The 17,238-nt window shown below is 42.6% G+C and overlaps 1 protein-coding gene across 1 annotated transcript; it reads left to right on the top strand.

The window, feature by feature from the left end:
• Positions 1–5,826: 5,826 nt before the first annotated feature.
• Positions 5,827–16,967, top strand: bace2 (beta-secretase 2). The gene is made up of 9 exons (XM_076736121.1): positions 5,827–6,411; positions 10,191–10,279; positions 10,585–10,801; positions 12,274–12,405; positions 13,041–13,175; positions 13,418–13,519; positions 13,909–14,058; positions 14,157–14,325; positions 15,337–16,967. Exons 1-9 carry the CDS (start codon positions 6,118–6,120, stop codon positions 15,576–15,578), a joined length of 1,530 nt encoding a protein of 509 aa, XP_076592236.1. The 5' UTR covers positions 5,827–6,117; the 3' UTR covers positions 15,579–16,967.
• Positions 16,968–17,238: the final 271 nt, after the last annotated feature.

The raw sequence follows: 17,238 nt of genomic DNA, 5'->3' as shown, positions 1-17,238 counted from the left end.
AGAACCGAAGCAGGGCTGTTGTAATAAGAATATCTGACTTCTCAGCTTCACAACTCAATCCAACTCAGGGTTGCAGTGTTGCTTAGTAACGATGGCACACTACTGACCTTATCTATGTGGTCATAAAAATGTATGAAGAAGCCCCCCCTGCTCGCCTTCCAACCTCCTCCCCGCCTTCACCAGTCCTTCCTGCTACCACACTACCACCCTCACAGCCCTTATCTCCCCCTCTCTGAGTAGCATCTTGCCAGGGGGCAAGCACCCTCCACGCTCTTCTACCCCTGCCAGGGCAGCTCTGCGGTGGGTGGGAGCCTGAGAGTTCCCCTCTCTTTTATTACAGGGGGGGCAAGGAAACATGTACACACTTGAGCCTTCTGCAAAAAACACAATGTGCTTGTGTGCACTGTATGTGCACGCAGAACACAACAAATACAGCACTGGTGGGCGGGTGGTGGGAGGCTGGAAGGATGCAGATTGCATGCTATGAAACTGATAGATAGCTGTAAGAACAGAGGGACACAGTCAAGCGCAAAGGAGACTCAATACCACACCGCAAGGTGAGTCGGTGCACCAGCCTTCGTGAGAATATTACTTCAGAGTGGAATTTCTGCTCTGCCTGCTGTGGGAGAAAAGAAACATGACTGATTGGGAGAAAATGTACTTGTTTATATGAGAACACAGCAGACATACAGTGGGCTTAACCCTGCAATGAGTATCATAAATATGCTGCATTTGTGAAAACAATTTGCTGGTGAAAGATGAGCTGTATCTGATCTCTATCCACTCATGAGAACTAAGAGCCAGGTTCAGCTTTTCTAATTGGCTATCACCTTGGAGATGCCCATCCTAATGAGGAAACAAACTCCAGCTGTTGCACCTGATATAACCTCTGGGAGTCACAGGGGGACTGTGACATGTACTGTACGTACACACACCTGCTCCATCTGTCTGCTCTACACTTAATACTGTCAGGCCGTAATATGTCAGGATTTTCATCACAAAGTCAAAGCAAAGATCTGCAAACTGCAACCCTGACCCTGACCCTCTATGTCATTTACTCAACTCTGGCTTGGAAACCAATTACCAGAGCTAGAAAGATAGTTAGCTTTGTGGATGCCCACTAAACTATCAAAATAGGTAATTTAAATGTATTTTTCCTCTCTATATTTTAGAAAAGTACGATCAGTTTCGACACCGAAGTAAAAACCTCTACAGGATAACTATAAAGTCTCAGCTCCTGGAGATGATAGTTCTGGATGACCTCAAATGGATTTTCACAGGGTGAGAGAAACACACACACTTTCCACGTGGGTCTGAATAATTATAACAACTGCTGCATTAAACCTCAGTACAGAGTCCCCTACCCATGTCGACAAACATCATCTCAATAATGTGGACAGCCACAGCCAGCCACCGCCCTCCTGCCCACTTCTACAGCTACATCTGCTCTGTGGCACCTGACGCATCAGGTGGGATTCGTGGTATTTGAACAAACACAGATGGCATATGTGCGTGTATGCAAGCGTTAGAGGAACTTGGGAGACTGGTGAGGGTATGTGTAGTGCCTCGAGGCGAGGAGCAGAAGGGTGGCAGGGTTCCTGACTCCTACCGCAGCCTGTTTAGAGGCTAGCCTCTATGACTCATCTACGTGTCACTAATGCTTTTCCTATGAATGAACAAACAGATACAGATACACTGCAGAGAGGCAACGCTACCACCACGGGGGGAAGAGTAAGTGTGAATAGCCTGTGAGACTAGCATGAGCCATCCTTAGTCATACTCCCGACTGTCTGAGCAGTGAGAGTTGCCATACAGTTACAAGTAATTGATATATAAATATATATATATATAAAAACAGCAAAATAAATCAAAACCAGCTGTCTTTTATATGGCTGGAAACATGCAGTGTGGCAGCAGTGAATGAGCAGTGATGTACCCACGCACCTGTTGTCTGTCTCGTCCCTCTCATCTTATCCAGGCTCTCCTCATTTGGGCTGCTCTCCTGCAGTAGCAGCTGTGAATATGTACACCTTGTTAGGTGGTTGACAGTTCTGGCAGAGGGAGAGACAGGGAAGTAGCTTGTTATGAAGAACAGGTTAACTATATGTCAATTCCTGCTATGCAGAGAGAGGAAACACAAAAGGAGACCGAGAATAAACAAGAGCTCTTCTTTAAGATACAAAAAAAAAAATCTTTTCTTCTGAGTCTAAAATAATTGATAAAGATGCAGCACATCAATTTAAATATTTGAATGCGCTGGACTAAAAGCTAATTGACCTCAGCCTCTCTGCTAATAAAACACTATGGTAGACTGGATATCAAAATGAGATTTGCCTCGGAAACATGTGGCCAGCCTGATCATTATGACCTGCCCCTATGTAATCCCCATTTGCTGCTCATCCAGCTCTGTCATGCCTGTGCTGTAATTACACAGCATCCGATATCACAGAGAAATGCTAACAGATTCAGCAAATCTCTGACCAGCATTATAGACTTACAGTGTGTGGGGCTGCTGTAAAAGGCAGAGAGCTGGGGTAACTGAACACTCAATGTTATTAATCAAGACTTCATAATACACTCCTTCTGTGGTAAACCCAGATCAGTGGTTCTCTAACTTTTTCTGGCGTGCCTCCTTTCAGAAACTGAGAAAGGTTGACGCCCCTCCACCCCACCATTTTTGCACCTTTCTTTATGAAATGAACAAATGTGTTCATTAGTGAGCCTTAGAGGTGCTGCAAAGTGGATTTTAATAGCTGAACCAGGCTAGCTTTTTCCCCGTCTCCAGTCTTTATGCTAAGGTAAGCTGCTCGCTCTAGCTTCATATTTACCTTAAAGACTTGAAAGTGGCATCAATTTTATCATCTTACTTTCTGCAAGTGTTGATGATCTTCAGTGTTTTTTTCCTCCAGCTGCACAGGTGTAACTGTTTTCCTGCTGACTGTAGATTGCATGACGTGTAGTTGAAGCAGAAATCACCAATCCACTCAATTATGCTGAAATGTATCAGCAGTAATACCCAAATGATTTGTCAACTAATCGCTCAGTCGATTAGCAGACAATTAACCCCACACAGTTCTGATAATCAATTATTTGCTTCGGTATTTTTATTGCCTAAAAGTTTAAGAAGTGACTCAAGAAAGTTTACAGATTAATCAAAAATGACATTTTTAGTCGCATCACAGTTCATCATCTGCCTAAATTGTAAAAATAGAATTACCAAAAATGATTAATATATGAGGGGGCTTTTTCATCACTGCTTTTTTGGTCTTATCTTTTGAGGAATACAATAACTGACATGTGTTACAGCTCAATTTCTTAAGGCGTGATATTGTATTAATTACTTGACGTTAATATTTCATACTGAAATAAAAACAGATACTGCATCAGGTTGTAGAAACTCACTTAGCATCTTCAAAATCAACTCACACTGCTGCTCTTAAATTACACAGACCAGTTGTAATCCATAGTTGTAATAATGAACGACCACAAAAGCCTAAAGATCTGCACCTTATATCTGTGATTAGGTGATGTGTGTCTGTTGTTAAGACACAGAGGGGTGCATATCTCCTTGTCTCTCATCAGCTATAATGATCAGAGCTATGAGGATTAAGTACCAATGTCCCAGTAAAAGAGCTTTGCACTGCCAAGTGTAAGACCACTGGCTCTTCTAAGCTGCCTAATTTGCTCACACAGAGACGATGCTACAGCGTACTGAGAGAGGATTAAAGGCACACAGATGGTGTGGAGTGCCTTGTTGTGGCTAGTTGTGGAACTGCAAGAGGAAACTGCAAGGATACATTAAAGAATAGTGAATCAACAGATACAAACACAGGCACACTATAAGTGAGTGACGGACAGGCACATTTTCAAACTTCTTGGACAAATCTTTTTTTGGCTCGACTTCAGTCAACAATAACCCTTTGTTTCATGAAAACCATCATCACAAATTGAAAGCTGAGACTGTCAGATTAGTTTGATTAATATGTGCTTGATAAGAACAATACATTTGGTAGATATCTACTGCCATATGATCAATGTGCAGCTCTGTATATACTGGAAGAAACAAAATACAAGTTCACAGGCCTCCACCTGCTGGATTCATAAGAATTTTATTGGTACCAAAAATTAGGCCACATGCCAGAAAAGTTGAGAAATCCTTTAACCAAAGGATGTATAAGACACATGATCAACCACTAGATTCACAGCCTTTCATAAAGACAAGCAAACAATGCATTCCTGCTTCCCCCTGTTTTTATACTCTCAGGCCAAGGAAGCATCTCAAAGGGAAGAAGAAACAGGAATTGTGCTTAAATGGGTCATTCACAAGACCCAGTGCATGACATGCAACACCGGAAAGAAGATTTCTTTGTGGTCACAGTCTGTTCCCCACATTATTCAGGTTATTGCAACTATAGTTACTGTATTGACTTCAATGAGAGAATGAGAGAGAGATATGAGGTGATCATGTGACAGTGTAACTGTGGACTGATGAGGAATTCAGAGCGAGACAGTGGTTGTCTGTGAGAAACAGACAGCATGGAGAAGGCCTGTGACATTGATCTCACCTTACCACTGGGATCTTCCTCCTATTTCTCTGCACTGCTCCTGCTGCAAATGAGACTGAGGGAAGTGCATGCGATTGCACTGGTGCTGACTTGCATTAATTTCGGATGCCTTAATCATGTCAGTTGATCTTCATGTATTCTACATGCAACGGGAGCAAATGGGTGTGATGAAAGACTTTCGGCTTAAGTAAATTACAGTGTATAACTGTGCATCATAATGAGCTTATGTGTGTGAAATACAACCAATGTGCAATACTGAGGGTTCTGAGACTTGAAAGGAGTGTTTACTGTGTAAAGGTGGTGTGTTTCATGCAGTGCAACTGGATGGGCTTACATAGATTTTAATGGTTTGGTAACTCATAGTGCAACCTCTAATTATCATCACGATGGGCTTACTTTGTTTCATCAGTTTGTAATACTAAGCATTTTGAAATATCAATGATGTTTTGTACTCTGTACAATAGCAATTAAATACACTGAGAATGGTATGGTCTTAAAAATCTAACAACTCAAAACGTATAACAAGTAGAAATACGAAAAAGCAAAGCGCCCATCTACAAATAAATAGGCAATAATCGACATATGAATATGAAGTCTTGATAGCATTCAAATTGTATGAGAAACATACCAAAGTGTCTTTTAAAATCACCTTTATCAGGTATATCTCATTAAATCTGCTGCTGCAGAATATTAACAAATATTATTCATCTCTATACAAAGGCAAAGACAAAGAGCTTAATTTCATAACTTGACTTTAGGCATGAGGGAATTTCCGTTTCTGTGACTGAATAAATTTAAAATACCGCAATAGACCACCGCAACAAGACAACCATCGGCCATGGCCAAAGTATAGAAAATTAGATTTGTAGTGTGAATGTGGGCACATTAAGCGTTGTTTCTTCACACCATCAAAAGAATGGACACGCATCTTCAAGTTTTGCTTGTTGTGCGTGTTCACATTAAGCTAAGTCGCGTGAAACCGGTCACATCCACGGCTGTCACCAGGCGTCCAGAAGTTTTTAACAGCAGCGTCAAGCCAGAAAAAATAATACCAACGGTTAGGCTGCCTTCACAGTAAAAGTTTGAAGAAAAGATGAAGAAGGATAAGTTGCTAATTTACATCCTCGTGCGTTTACCTCATACAGACTGTGCCTTTATTTTCTTCCTTGTACGTGGCTCACGTTTGTACCGTAAACGCGAACGTTTATTGTTTCCTTTAATTTGAAAGTCTACATAACCGGAAGTAGCGTTTTCTGTTTTCGCTAACTTGATCGCGTTAGAGGAGTGGATGGAGGCGAAAGAACTTGCTGAAGTGCGCGGACTGCGGACAAACAGTTGTTTTCAGTGTTGTTTATACCGTGTTACCATGTCAGGATGTTTAGCTTCTTTTTGACGGTGGAAAAACAGCATTTCCATAATGGCGGTTATCGCGGCACAGGCGCTTCCAGGACGGCGACACTGAAAACTTAACGTCAGGTAGCAAAACTTTGAGCAAGGAGCTGGAATCTTTCCCCAGACTTTCCTTGTTGTCGCTATAGAAACGAACAGCACCATGGCGTACACCACTTCGGTTTCGGTATGGACATTTGCTTTTAGTTTATACTTCGGCGTAGCCAGGTGTTACTTTTCTGTACCGTTAAAGATATACACAGGGAAGTACAATTTATCCTCGGCCGTGGATTTGACTCCTCTTCGGCGAGTCGTGTTGACGTCTGATGGAAACGGCCTCTCGCTGGCCTCTGACCCAACAGGAACCGTGAACTTTCTGGACATGGTTGATAACTTGCAAGGAGACTCTGGAAGAGGCTACTACATAGAAATGTCCATTGGCACTCCTGGTCAAAAGGTAATGTAATTGTAAATGTAAGAATTAGGCACACTTTGTGTTTAGTATTTAATTGTTTCTGAGCAGAATGACGTGAAAAATCCCCTTTTCTTTCTTTCGTTTTCCTCTCGCGTGGACTTACGCAGCGTCACACCTTATTGTCATTCACTGATGGCAGCTCTGGTGTCCCTGCTGTGTGTGAACAGGGGCCGGTCCGTCCACCATGTGTGTGTGAGAGAGAGGGTGGGTTAGGTGTGTTTGTTTAACGCACAGCCTTTGTTAACACTCTGTGCAAGATGTGATGTGTGTCAGGCATGACAGCAACAGCAGAAGAAACGACTTGGGTCTTGAGGAGATGAGCCTGGCATCTTTTACCGTCGTTTTAAAATAAAACCAGCTGTTTATTTCCAGGCCTACCAGGGACCATCAATGGAGGGTGGTATGGTCTCTGGGGTGCAGCAGCTCGCTCAAGTCTTTACAGCCTTGGGGTGTGTAGGTAGACTAAACCCCCCCTGCTCACATGCACTCACATGATGCTGCCTGTGAGGACCACTGTTTCTTAGCAGGCAGCTGACGGGGATTATGAGGCAGGGAGCAAGGAGCAGCCCCAGAGTTGCACAAAAACAGCACTACTTCAAGCATATTTGCTGCTTACGTTCTTTTGGTTGGACAGAAACATGCCCTGTGTAATTGATTGTCATCATTTTCTATCCCCTGTTATGCAAAGTGCCTAATAAGAACACTTTAATGATTAAGGGGCAGTAAATGATCCCAGAAAAGTTGGAAGAGGGATTTCTCTGTCACATGAGGCTTTAGACTGTTGTAGGTTTAAGGCTCAACTTTGCCATTGTGTAGTAAGTAGACGTGTTTGAACTGGATCTTAAACTAAAGGTGAGTCATCTCATTAGTGACTTGACTTGTTGTTCTTCCCGGACCTCTCAACTTAAACAGATCACAGCTTTTAAGACTCTTGGGCAACACAGCTCAGTTTCTCAGGCTCACAGAGGCTTATCAGCGCTGCCTGCCATGTCACTGCCCTGTATCAGCCTCTGAGAGGATAATGTTGGAGCACTTGGCAGAGTACAGTTCCCACACAACTTTACAACCTGTCCAAAGTTGTAAAACATGCTTGATACCTGCTGCTCTAACAGAATGCCACAATTTAAAGTGTTGTGCCAAAGAGGAAGTTCCCTAAAGTTAATGTTTATTCAAAGCAACGTTGTATCCCTGTGGACCTTTGTCTGACTGCATACACTAAGATACACTACTCTATGCTGTATATGAAGGACACCTGTGATTACCTTTTATGGAAGAAGCATTAACGATGTCGAGGGTACCTCACCTGTTGATTTCTAATAGACATCCAGCCACAGCAGACATTGTGACTTGTCGTAGCAGGAAAAGCAAAGGTGCAACTAATAATGCTAACGATAGCTCAGCTTTATTAAATGTCCAGTGAGCTAATACAGTGAGCCAGCATGCACGATGCCAGGACCAGTACCAAACCAGGTCATGCACGGCAGTCGTTATTTATGTCAGTGTGTCCACCTGTGTATCCTGCAATGGCATGTCAAAATGACAGCTGTGAAAAATGTTGGGAATGGTGTCAGACGACGTGCTATCTACACAGCAGGGAGCTCAGGAATATTACTTTAAACATTGCACCTGTTAATGGTGGGCCTCATTCCAACTTGTGATATTCCTCCTCTGATATTTCGGTTGTTACGCTCCTGTGCTCTGTGCATAGTGATACAGTGAAACCTTATCAGTTAGTCACACCAGCAGAGCTCAATCCACTGTGGTTCAGATTGGTTATGCAGTGCCAAAGTGTCCTGTAACTCGATGCTATTGAGTTGCATTTTCAATATTATCCAACTGAATGATGATGTGATTACAGGCCGAGGTGTTAAATGAGGCGCTATTCAAATGAGCCACTAATTGCCACATCTGTTAGCATATGGCGCAGCCGGGCTGAGGTGTCGGCTGGAGAGCCTCACATCTGCTAATTGGTACAAACAGGTAGCAGATGCATGGTGCCGCCATGGAGCCACTGCCAATTAGGCAGTGAGCGCTCAACTGTAGGTGACTGCATGCTGCAGCAGTGGAGTAGGGAGGAAGATATTTGCCCGAGGCTCAGTAGCCGAGCTAAGGGAGGATAGTGTGACCAGAAAAGATAGGCCGTGTGGGCATAAGGATATGCCCCTGCCCCCCCTCCTTCACCACAAGGTTCCAGTGCTTTCCAATCTGGCCTGTTTGGCCGGTTCAGGCCTTTTGTGAATGGAAGCAGTGGGGTTTTATATGGCACAGTCACAAGGACCACGGCCTCTCTGATGAGGAGGAACTGATAGGCCTGATTCGAATGGACGAGCCAACTGGGGCTTCCTGTGCCCGACTGAACTGGTCGATTTCTTTTCTTTTCTTTTTTTTTTAATTGTTTTTTTTTTTTATAGTGACTCCATGCACGTGATGAACAGGCTCAAGTTAGACATGGTTTTGGTGTGACAGGTTTCAGGGATTGAGGAAGCGGATTTCTTCATGTAATTGTTGGAATTCCTTGAACATTTTTAAATAAAGTCCTTCCTGCTGGTCTGGTTTGTCTAAAACAATGGCAGCCACAGATGAGTGAGCACAGATTGAGTGTTGCAGTTAGTTTGTGCTTGTGCAGCTGAGCATGGTCAGTGAACACTTAGCATTTCATAGACTGTGTCATGTGACATTGAGGAGCCACTGTATAGAGTTCTTTGTTGTTGAGTCATCAGGTGGCTGTGGGGCATTAGGTTTATGACTCCATCATGGTGAGGAATGCTTGCTTGTGAGTGTTAATGTGGCCCCTGCTCAGTAGTGGAGGTGACAGCAGTTTGCTGCCTAATTAGTTCCTGCTCGTTGACCTGATGCCTGGAAGACAACATTATCTCAGCTGCTGTTAGCCGGTCCCCACTCAGCACGTGACACGTACCAGGATGGCTGGACGGGTCATACAGTAATGACACTAGCTAGAGGCTGTCATGTTTGACTCATAGATCGCACATTAGAGGGCAGTAATATCAGGGGTGCATAGTAATTTTTCCTCTTTAAACCAGTTTGTGACCCTGGAATCTCTAGACATTAGGGATACCCCGGTCAAGTGTTTTTGCATACCTGATGTAAGTTAATGTGAAATTTCTGCTTGTGCCCAGTCCCAAAACTTCATGTACATATGATATTATAGTACAGCTGTGCACTTCACATCAGTAAAACATTTATGATAATCAAAGCTCTGCTTGAAGGAATAATTCCTGCAACAAAACACCAGCTAGAAAGTTGACTGTTTCTCCAGCAGTGAAACAAAACATTTTGCTTTCGTTTTCCAATAATTCCACACAGCTCACATTTTTAGCTGTTTGTAGACTCTATAAAACACAAACAACACTGCTAAGCTATGGATAGTGTTCATTTGTAAGCAACCAGTCAGCTGAAGTGTATTTTTATGTATTTTATGTTCTGTCTTCACTGTTTAAAGTTGAGTTTCTATACAATTTGTCTTTTTATGAACTGTGAAGAATCTTCTTGTTCTTGTTTGTCTCCCTCAGCATCCTCTGTTTTTCTTCTGCCTTTTCCTCCACTAATCGTTATTTTTAATCCAAAGAGAAACTTTGAAGTCTTAATTGCATTGTAAAAGCTTAAAGTCCTCTTATCAATGTATCACGCTGTGGAGAAGCTGTCATTTTTCACCCTGTGACTTAGAAAAAAAAAAGGCGTGGTTTTCTTGTGGCAGATAAGTGTAATGACTGTTCACAAAAAGCTTTCCTTGTGTTTTTCAGCTGAACATCCTGGTGGATACAGGCAGCAGTAACTTTGCCGTCGCCGCAGCTTCACACCCATTTATTACTCACTACTTCAACACTGCACTGTGAGGGCCTTGAACTCTTTGTGTTTTAGAGTTTTAGATAAGTTCTTGTGTTACCTTGTCTGCTCTTCATCACCCACAGTCTAATATCTGAATGGATATTCCTAGTATCTCTATACTGAATTACATAATCTTTGCTGTGTACTTGATTTATGTTTTTGTATAAAAACTTTGTTTGTGTTAAAGTGGTGTATCTCTGCTGTGAGAGTTTTCCCATTTTATGTATATCTTGTTGCTTTTATTACAAATATACGTACCACTGGCCTTTGTCTCTATTCTCATGTCTTGTCTTCCTCTCCTCTGTTTAGCTCCAGTACCTACCAGTCAGCTGGCCGGACTGTTGCTGTCCGTTACACCCAGGGCAACTGGGAAGGTGAACTGGGCATTGACCGTGTCTCCTTCCCCAAAGGCCTAAATGGGACCATCGTGATCAACATAGCTGCCATCCTGTCATCTGACGGCTTCTTCCTCCCTGGGGTCAACTGGCAGGGCATCCTGGGACTGGCCTATCCCATGCTGGCACGGGTGGGAGATGCTTGTAGAATTTAAATCTTACCTTCATTCTTAGGTTGCATAATTAGTATTTAAAAAGAAGTATCAAAGTGTCACGAAAATGGCCATTGTTAGTAATTTTGGCTGCATTTTCTCTGCCATTCTTGTGCAATTAGCTCACTATAGCTTTAGCAGTATATCTGCCCTGCCTTGTGGAAGACTCCAGTCATGTGCAGTGAGACTGTCGGAATATAAAGAGAATTTCCACAAATATAACAAAAAATGTATTTAAATCTATTACTGACCCTAGCTTTAAATCTGTCGGTAGATGTGAGGTACCTTTGTCATTCTTTGCCTCAAAGACATAGCAGCAATCTATTTACAATAAATGTATAACTATTATATGAAGTGTATAAAACATTTCAATACATGCAAGAAAGTGTTTGTGTAGAAAATGCCGGGTGGACAGAGGGGAAAAAAAACCTTATCGAGTTAATCAAGCAGCACTGCATAACTTCCTACTGTCCCACAGCTCTTTAACAGCACTGAATAACTTCTTATCAGGGTGTAGTCATGGACATTTCACATGACAACAGAAATGTTATTTTTAGCAACCATGTGCATGATGCTTTTGCATAATATAGTTTTTCTCGATATCACCAGTTGAATTTTTTTTTTGTTTTTCATGTTGGATATTAGTAAGAATAATTCTTACTAACATACTAATTACTAAAAGGTTTCTTTAACGTGATTATTTGGTGCTGATGGGACAAGAGTGACGTCAGCGTAAGCCAACACAGTACATCCTTTGATTCTCTGCTGACTACAGCAACCATTGGGATCAAATGCCAGTGATTGAGGTGCAGATATGCCCACACAGACCACTTTGTGCTGCCAGTGTCTCCTGAGTGTTCATTTTCAACTTGCCCGAGGCCTGTTTGTCATGCATGACATGATAAGACAGCGCTGACTTGAAAACCTATCTGAGGAAAACAGGCGAGAGAACATCTTTTTACTGTTGTCTCGTACCCACTTACCACCAGTCCACACATATTACTGTTTTAATCAGCCTTTTAAAAACATGTTATCTGTATTCAAACAGCAATAAATGATCTGTTTTCTGTTGCAGCATTAGTAAAAATCGCATTTTGAAGGCAAGTCTATGAACATCTCTTAGCTTGTTAGCAGTGAACTTTGCTTATCTCTCATGGTTTAAGTGTAATTTAGTCCAGTGTTTTAACATTTATAACTACATAATTAGTAAATCCTTGCTAATTTTCTGTAAGACCATGTACTCGAGATTACAGAAGGTTACAGAATATTTTGTCCATCACAAAATAAGTTTATCAGTTCAGTTGTGTAATTCCAGAATTTACATTTTCATTCTTCAGCTCTTTTGTTTCCTGAACTTGTACTTAATGTGTCCTCAATGTAACCTGGATGATCACAGAAGATAAAATGTTAATCAGTTTATAATGATTACACGTCTCCTGTCTCTCATTTAGCCTGACTCATCCGTGGAGCCCTTCTTCAACTCTTTGGTGCAACAACTGGGAATTCCTGATGTCTTTTCCCTCCAGATGTGTGGTGCTGGACTATCAGCAAGCAGTGCAGAGGACCCAGCAGGAGGCAGTCTTGTGAGTAGTCAGGAGGGGCTCGTGGAATGGTTTGGTCAGATGAGCATATCAGATAAAGATTGGGTGACAAGACTTTTGACCTAAACATGTCTTATGGGGACTATTTTAGGTGATCTCTGCCTCTAATTCTGTATTTTGTGATATGGTTTGTTTCTAACGTTATGTAATATGGACTGGGATGTGGCTGAGTAGTCCTCAAACAAAATATGATCCATCACTAGTGGATCAGACATCACAGCTGAGGGGATTTTAGATACATACTAGCTCATATCCTCCTTGTCAATGTTGTTTCTCCATTGGAGGCCCAGTCTAGTTAGAGTGGAGCTAATTAGGCTAAGATAGTATCCTGCTGAGAGCAGGTCTGTCATGATTATACAAACGGCCTTGGTGCCTCGCTCACTGCTTCCCCATCATGTGACCCACTGATACAGACAGATGGATAAGATGGCAGGGTGCATGCGTGTGTGTGTGTGTGTGTGTGTGTGTGTGTGTGTGTGTGTGTGTGTGTGTGTGTGTGTGTGTGTGTGTGTTAATGAATTCAGCCAAAATTTGCAGGGATAAACCTTTGCTGGACTCTTGTTGAGGTCGTAGTTGGCCCATCGATGAGCGTATAAGTGTTCTTGTTCCTTCCTCAGATCATGGGAGGGGCTGAACCAACTCTGTATCGGGGCTCAGTGTGGTACACACCTATAGTAGAGGAGTGGTACTACCAAGTGGAGGTTTTGAAGCTGGAGGTTGGTGACCAGAATCTGGACCTGGACTGCAGAGAGGTACTTCACCTTCAAACTCTGCATCATGTCCCTGATTTATCTCAAATTGGTGAACAACGCCCATCATGGAAATGAAATGGAACCTGAGTAGCAGCACTGCAAGGGAATAATGTTTCCTTCTGCTTGTGAAAGAACTTCCTCATTTTCTTTCTTTTTTTGTTCGTTTGCTCAAGGTCTTCCATAGGAGCCTGTTGCACTGAGAGAAACCCTACTGCACTTCACTCTTTCTCCCTCTCTTTCAGTATAACATGGATAAAGCTATAGTTGACAGTGGGACGACACTGCTGCGTCTTCCTGTCAACGTCTTCAATGCGGTGGTGGAAGCCATCACAAGCAGCTCTCTGGTACGTTGCCGTCTCTCCACAGACAATGATGAAACATGTTGTCAGAGCAAAGAGATGCAGGGGAGGATGGCACACACTTACTGTTCAAGGACTTGGTAGCTTTGAGAGGAAGGATCAGGAAGTTTTCAGCTATAAAAATACGTGTGTGTGCCCAAGCTTTGGGTTACCCGCCCCATTCAGCTTGACACATTTTTGACCTTTTGTAACGACACACAAACAGTACTCAAGATTAATTTGAGCCTACAAGCAATATTTTCGATTAACATATCCACATCCTCGTAGTTTAATCTCCAGTGGGAAAATGAAAGAGAAGCACCAAACCTGTCTTGGTGCCATGCCGACCTTCTTTCTGACTTTTCTCTTTGTCTTTTTTCCCCTCTTTGGTTCAGATCCAGGATTTTTCTTCAGGGTTCTGGGACGGCACCAAGCTTGCGTGCTGGATGAAAGGAGAGACCCCCTGGAGGTTTTTCCCCAAGCTGTCCATCTACCTAAGGGCAACAAATACAAGCCAGTCCTTCCGCATCACCATCCTGCCACAGGTACCCGGATAAACATGAACACAACTCTCCATCAACCTACAAGATACCAACACTCATTGTCCTCACTTTTCTCTGTTAATTTGTCTGTGATCTTGCAGCTGTACATCCAGCCCATCACAGATGTCGATGGTACATTGGACTGCTTCCGTTTCGGAGTGTCTTCATCAGCTAACGGCCTGGTGATCGGCGCTACTGTTATGGAAGGCTTTTATGTGGTGTTTGACCGCGCCCAGCGGAGACTGGGGTTCGCACTCAGCAGTTGTGCAGGTGAGGGTGCACAAATGACTATGGCTAAGACAGAAAAGTATGTAAGACATATCATGTGTCCAAATACATCAATTTGATGCCAGCAAGTTGGTACAGGAGCAACAAAAGACTGGGAAAGTTGTGGAATGCTCCAAAAACACCTGTTCATATATCTTATTGACTCATAATCAAAAGTTAGGTGTCGGTGTGAGCAAGTATCAACATACAGAAAGAATGAGCAGTAACAACAAATACACTCAACGTCTGTGACATTCGCTTACATGGATTCGACCTTCCATTGACTTATTTACAAGCTGCTAGTGTAAAACATACAAAAGACAAATGATCCCTCATAGTTGTTTAGAGCAGCAGACGCTGAAGCTTTCATGAAAGGGCTGTTGGCTGAATCTCTTTTGTATGGTTTCATCTATAGCAAACGTTTCTCTTGATATTCCATCCAGACTTCTAGACATTTAGCTTTTAACAGAAAAGAAAGATTAGTTGATAGCTTATGGAAAAGCAAACTGTAACGTGCTATTTAACTATACTTGCAAGTTCACTGACCACGAGCGTGTAACATCCTGTTCTTTGTGACCCAAACAGCAAATGTTCAGCCTCAGTGGTACTTCCCTGTACTTTTGTGTAAATATGAGCTTGGGCGAGGCTTCACTGTCCACTCTCATCTTAAAGTACAAAGATCACTTTTGTTCCATATTAAGCAAACAGACTTGGAGCAGATGTAGGCTGAAGGTTATGGATGTAGGCTTGTGACAGTTGGTCGCCAGCTGGCTCATAAAATCAAGACAAAACTCTCAGCCTTTAATGAGTTGCCTATAATCAGCTGCTACCAGGCTAAGACAAGTGTTGTGTTAAGAAGCTGCCACAAGTAAATCTGCTTCTTAGAGCATATGTATCAGCGTAGCTGTTCATACAGTTCATTGATGTTTACATGACCAGGTGTGTGTTTATATTTAGATTTGTACTTCAGATGTGACTGAGCTCTGCACCTGTTGCTCTTGTATTCCTCTGCAGTGAGCGGCGGGGTGGCTCTGTCAGAGATCGCAGGGCCCTTCTCGGCAGCAGACGTGGCGACCAACTGCTCTGGCGGCGTGCTGAAGGAGCCTCTCCTGTGGGTGATCTCCTACGCTCTGATGGCTGTCTGCGCCTTGGTCCTCATCATTCTGTTGCTCCTGCTGGTCCTGCCCTGCCGATGCAGAGGCCGCTCCGGGGAGATAACCGACGAGTCCTCTCTGGTCCGCCACCGCATCAAGTGACTGAGAGGAAATGGACGGGCAGACAGGGTGAACAGGCAGGAAGACAGCGAGCGGAGCGTGAGGCTCAGTTTGCACCAGACAGTGACACTCGGCTCTGAGTGTCTGACTGACTCTAGACTGCACTCAGCAGGTTGCCATGCGGAGGTAGACAAAGACAGATCTGCTGCCTCTTGAAGGGAAAATCCACCCTAAAAACACTGTCCAATGTCAAAAGATATTCTGGGAAATGTAGGACGTCACCAACACAAACAGAAGAGTGAACCAAAGTATGAAACACTATCACAAAGTAACTCTGGACACATATTAAGCAATGATGTTTAACACATCGAGCATGGCTTAGGGTTAAATTTCTTCCTTCCAGACGATCACAGGGCAGCATGTGGGGAGGACATAAACTGCACATGCTCAACAACCATCAGTGTATTCTTGAACAGTTTAGAAGTTGCTGAATTCATTCCAGGCGCTCTGTGTAGTTGACTTGTAAGGGCATACGGTGCCATAAAATGTGCCTTTACAGTTGATAATCTGCTTCCAACAGATGTTTAGAAAGATCTGATTTCACCGTGATCAGTGAAGGAATGTCTCTAGTGCCTTCTCATATTCTGAAGTTGACCTTCAGTCAGGGGACTGAAATACATGCCTGTGTGTGTTGAAGTTAAGAGGACAAGCTGCTTAAAATATCACTGTCAATAGGAAGAATATTACTAGAGGTTACGCACATGTTTACAGTGCCTGTAGTGCCTTTAAGTCTCAGCTCACTGCTAATACAAATCCATGTACAGTATCAGCAGTTTGAGACTTATTCAGCTCAATTGCACTTTGTTTGTCAATCAGAGGTGTAATATAAAGCTAAAGATCAATATTTCTAAATCTGTTGTTGTATTAATGTAGTTTTAGTAATTCTGTATACATCCAACGTTATACTTAAATCTCTTTGGATGCCATTGTAGTATAGTTCCAGATCTTTGCTTTTTAGACACTAGGTGTTGAATGGTACATGTATACACTGCACAAACGCTAAATTAGAAGCCAAAGGATTTTTGAAACTGATGCATTGGAAACTCGTGCTCGCTCGGGGTATCTGTGGGCTACATTTATCTTTCTACTGACCTGTTAGCAATAAGTGTCTCTTTACGCAAGTGACAGCGTCATACGTAAAGTATTGTGTGATTTGACTCAAGCTGCACCCACATGGCACTGTCTGCCAACGTTTCAAGTTTTAAAAAAAAAAACTGTCAAATTATCAAAAATGCCTGAGCATTTGAATGTTCACGTATTTATAAATGTTTTTTTTTTCCTGTGCCAAAACTGTGTTATAAGCAAACTTGTGACCAAATCAAAGGTGTATATTATTTTAAATTAATAAATATTTCTTTTTGTGAAAGGTGACTCGGGAACAGCGTATGCTTTGGGAGTCAGTGGGGACAAGCTCCGTGTGGTTTATGAGCGACATCTTGTGTTGACTCATGGTATCTCCATTTATTGACTCATGTCAAATATTACTATTCATTAAAAAGAACTGTTTCAATCATGTTCATACAGACTAAAAGACTTTATGTATTTCACATAAATATACAAAAATAAAACTATTATAAGGAGATAATGTGCAAACATTGCCCATTGGAGCTTATTACAGAGCAAAGTCTGCATCCACAGTAAT

This window comes from Chaetodon auriga, chromosome 7 (genome assembly GCF_051107435.1).
Source record: "Chaetodon auriga isolate fChaAug3 chromosome 7, fChaAug3.hap1, whole genome shotgun sequence".
Taxonomy (NCBI): domain Eukaryota; kingdom Metazoa; phylum Chordata; class Actinopteri; order Chaetodontiformes; family Chaetodontidae; genus Chaetodon; species Chaetodon auriga.
This window is presented reverse-complemented; position numbering and strand designations above follow the sequence as displayed.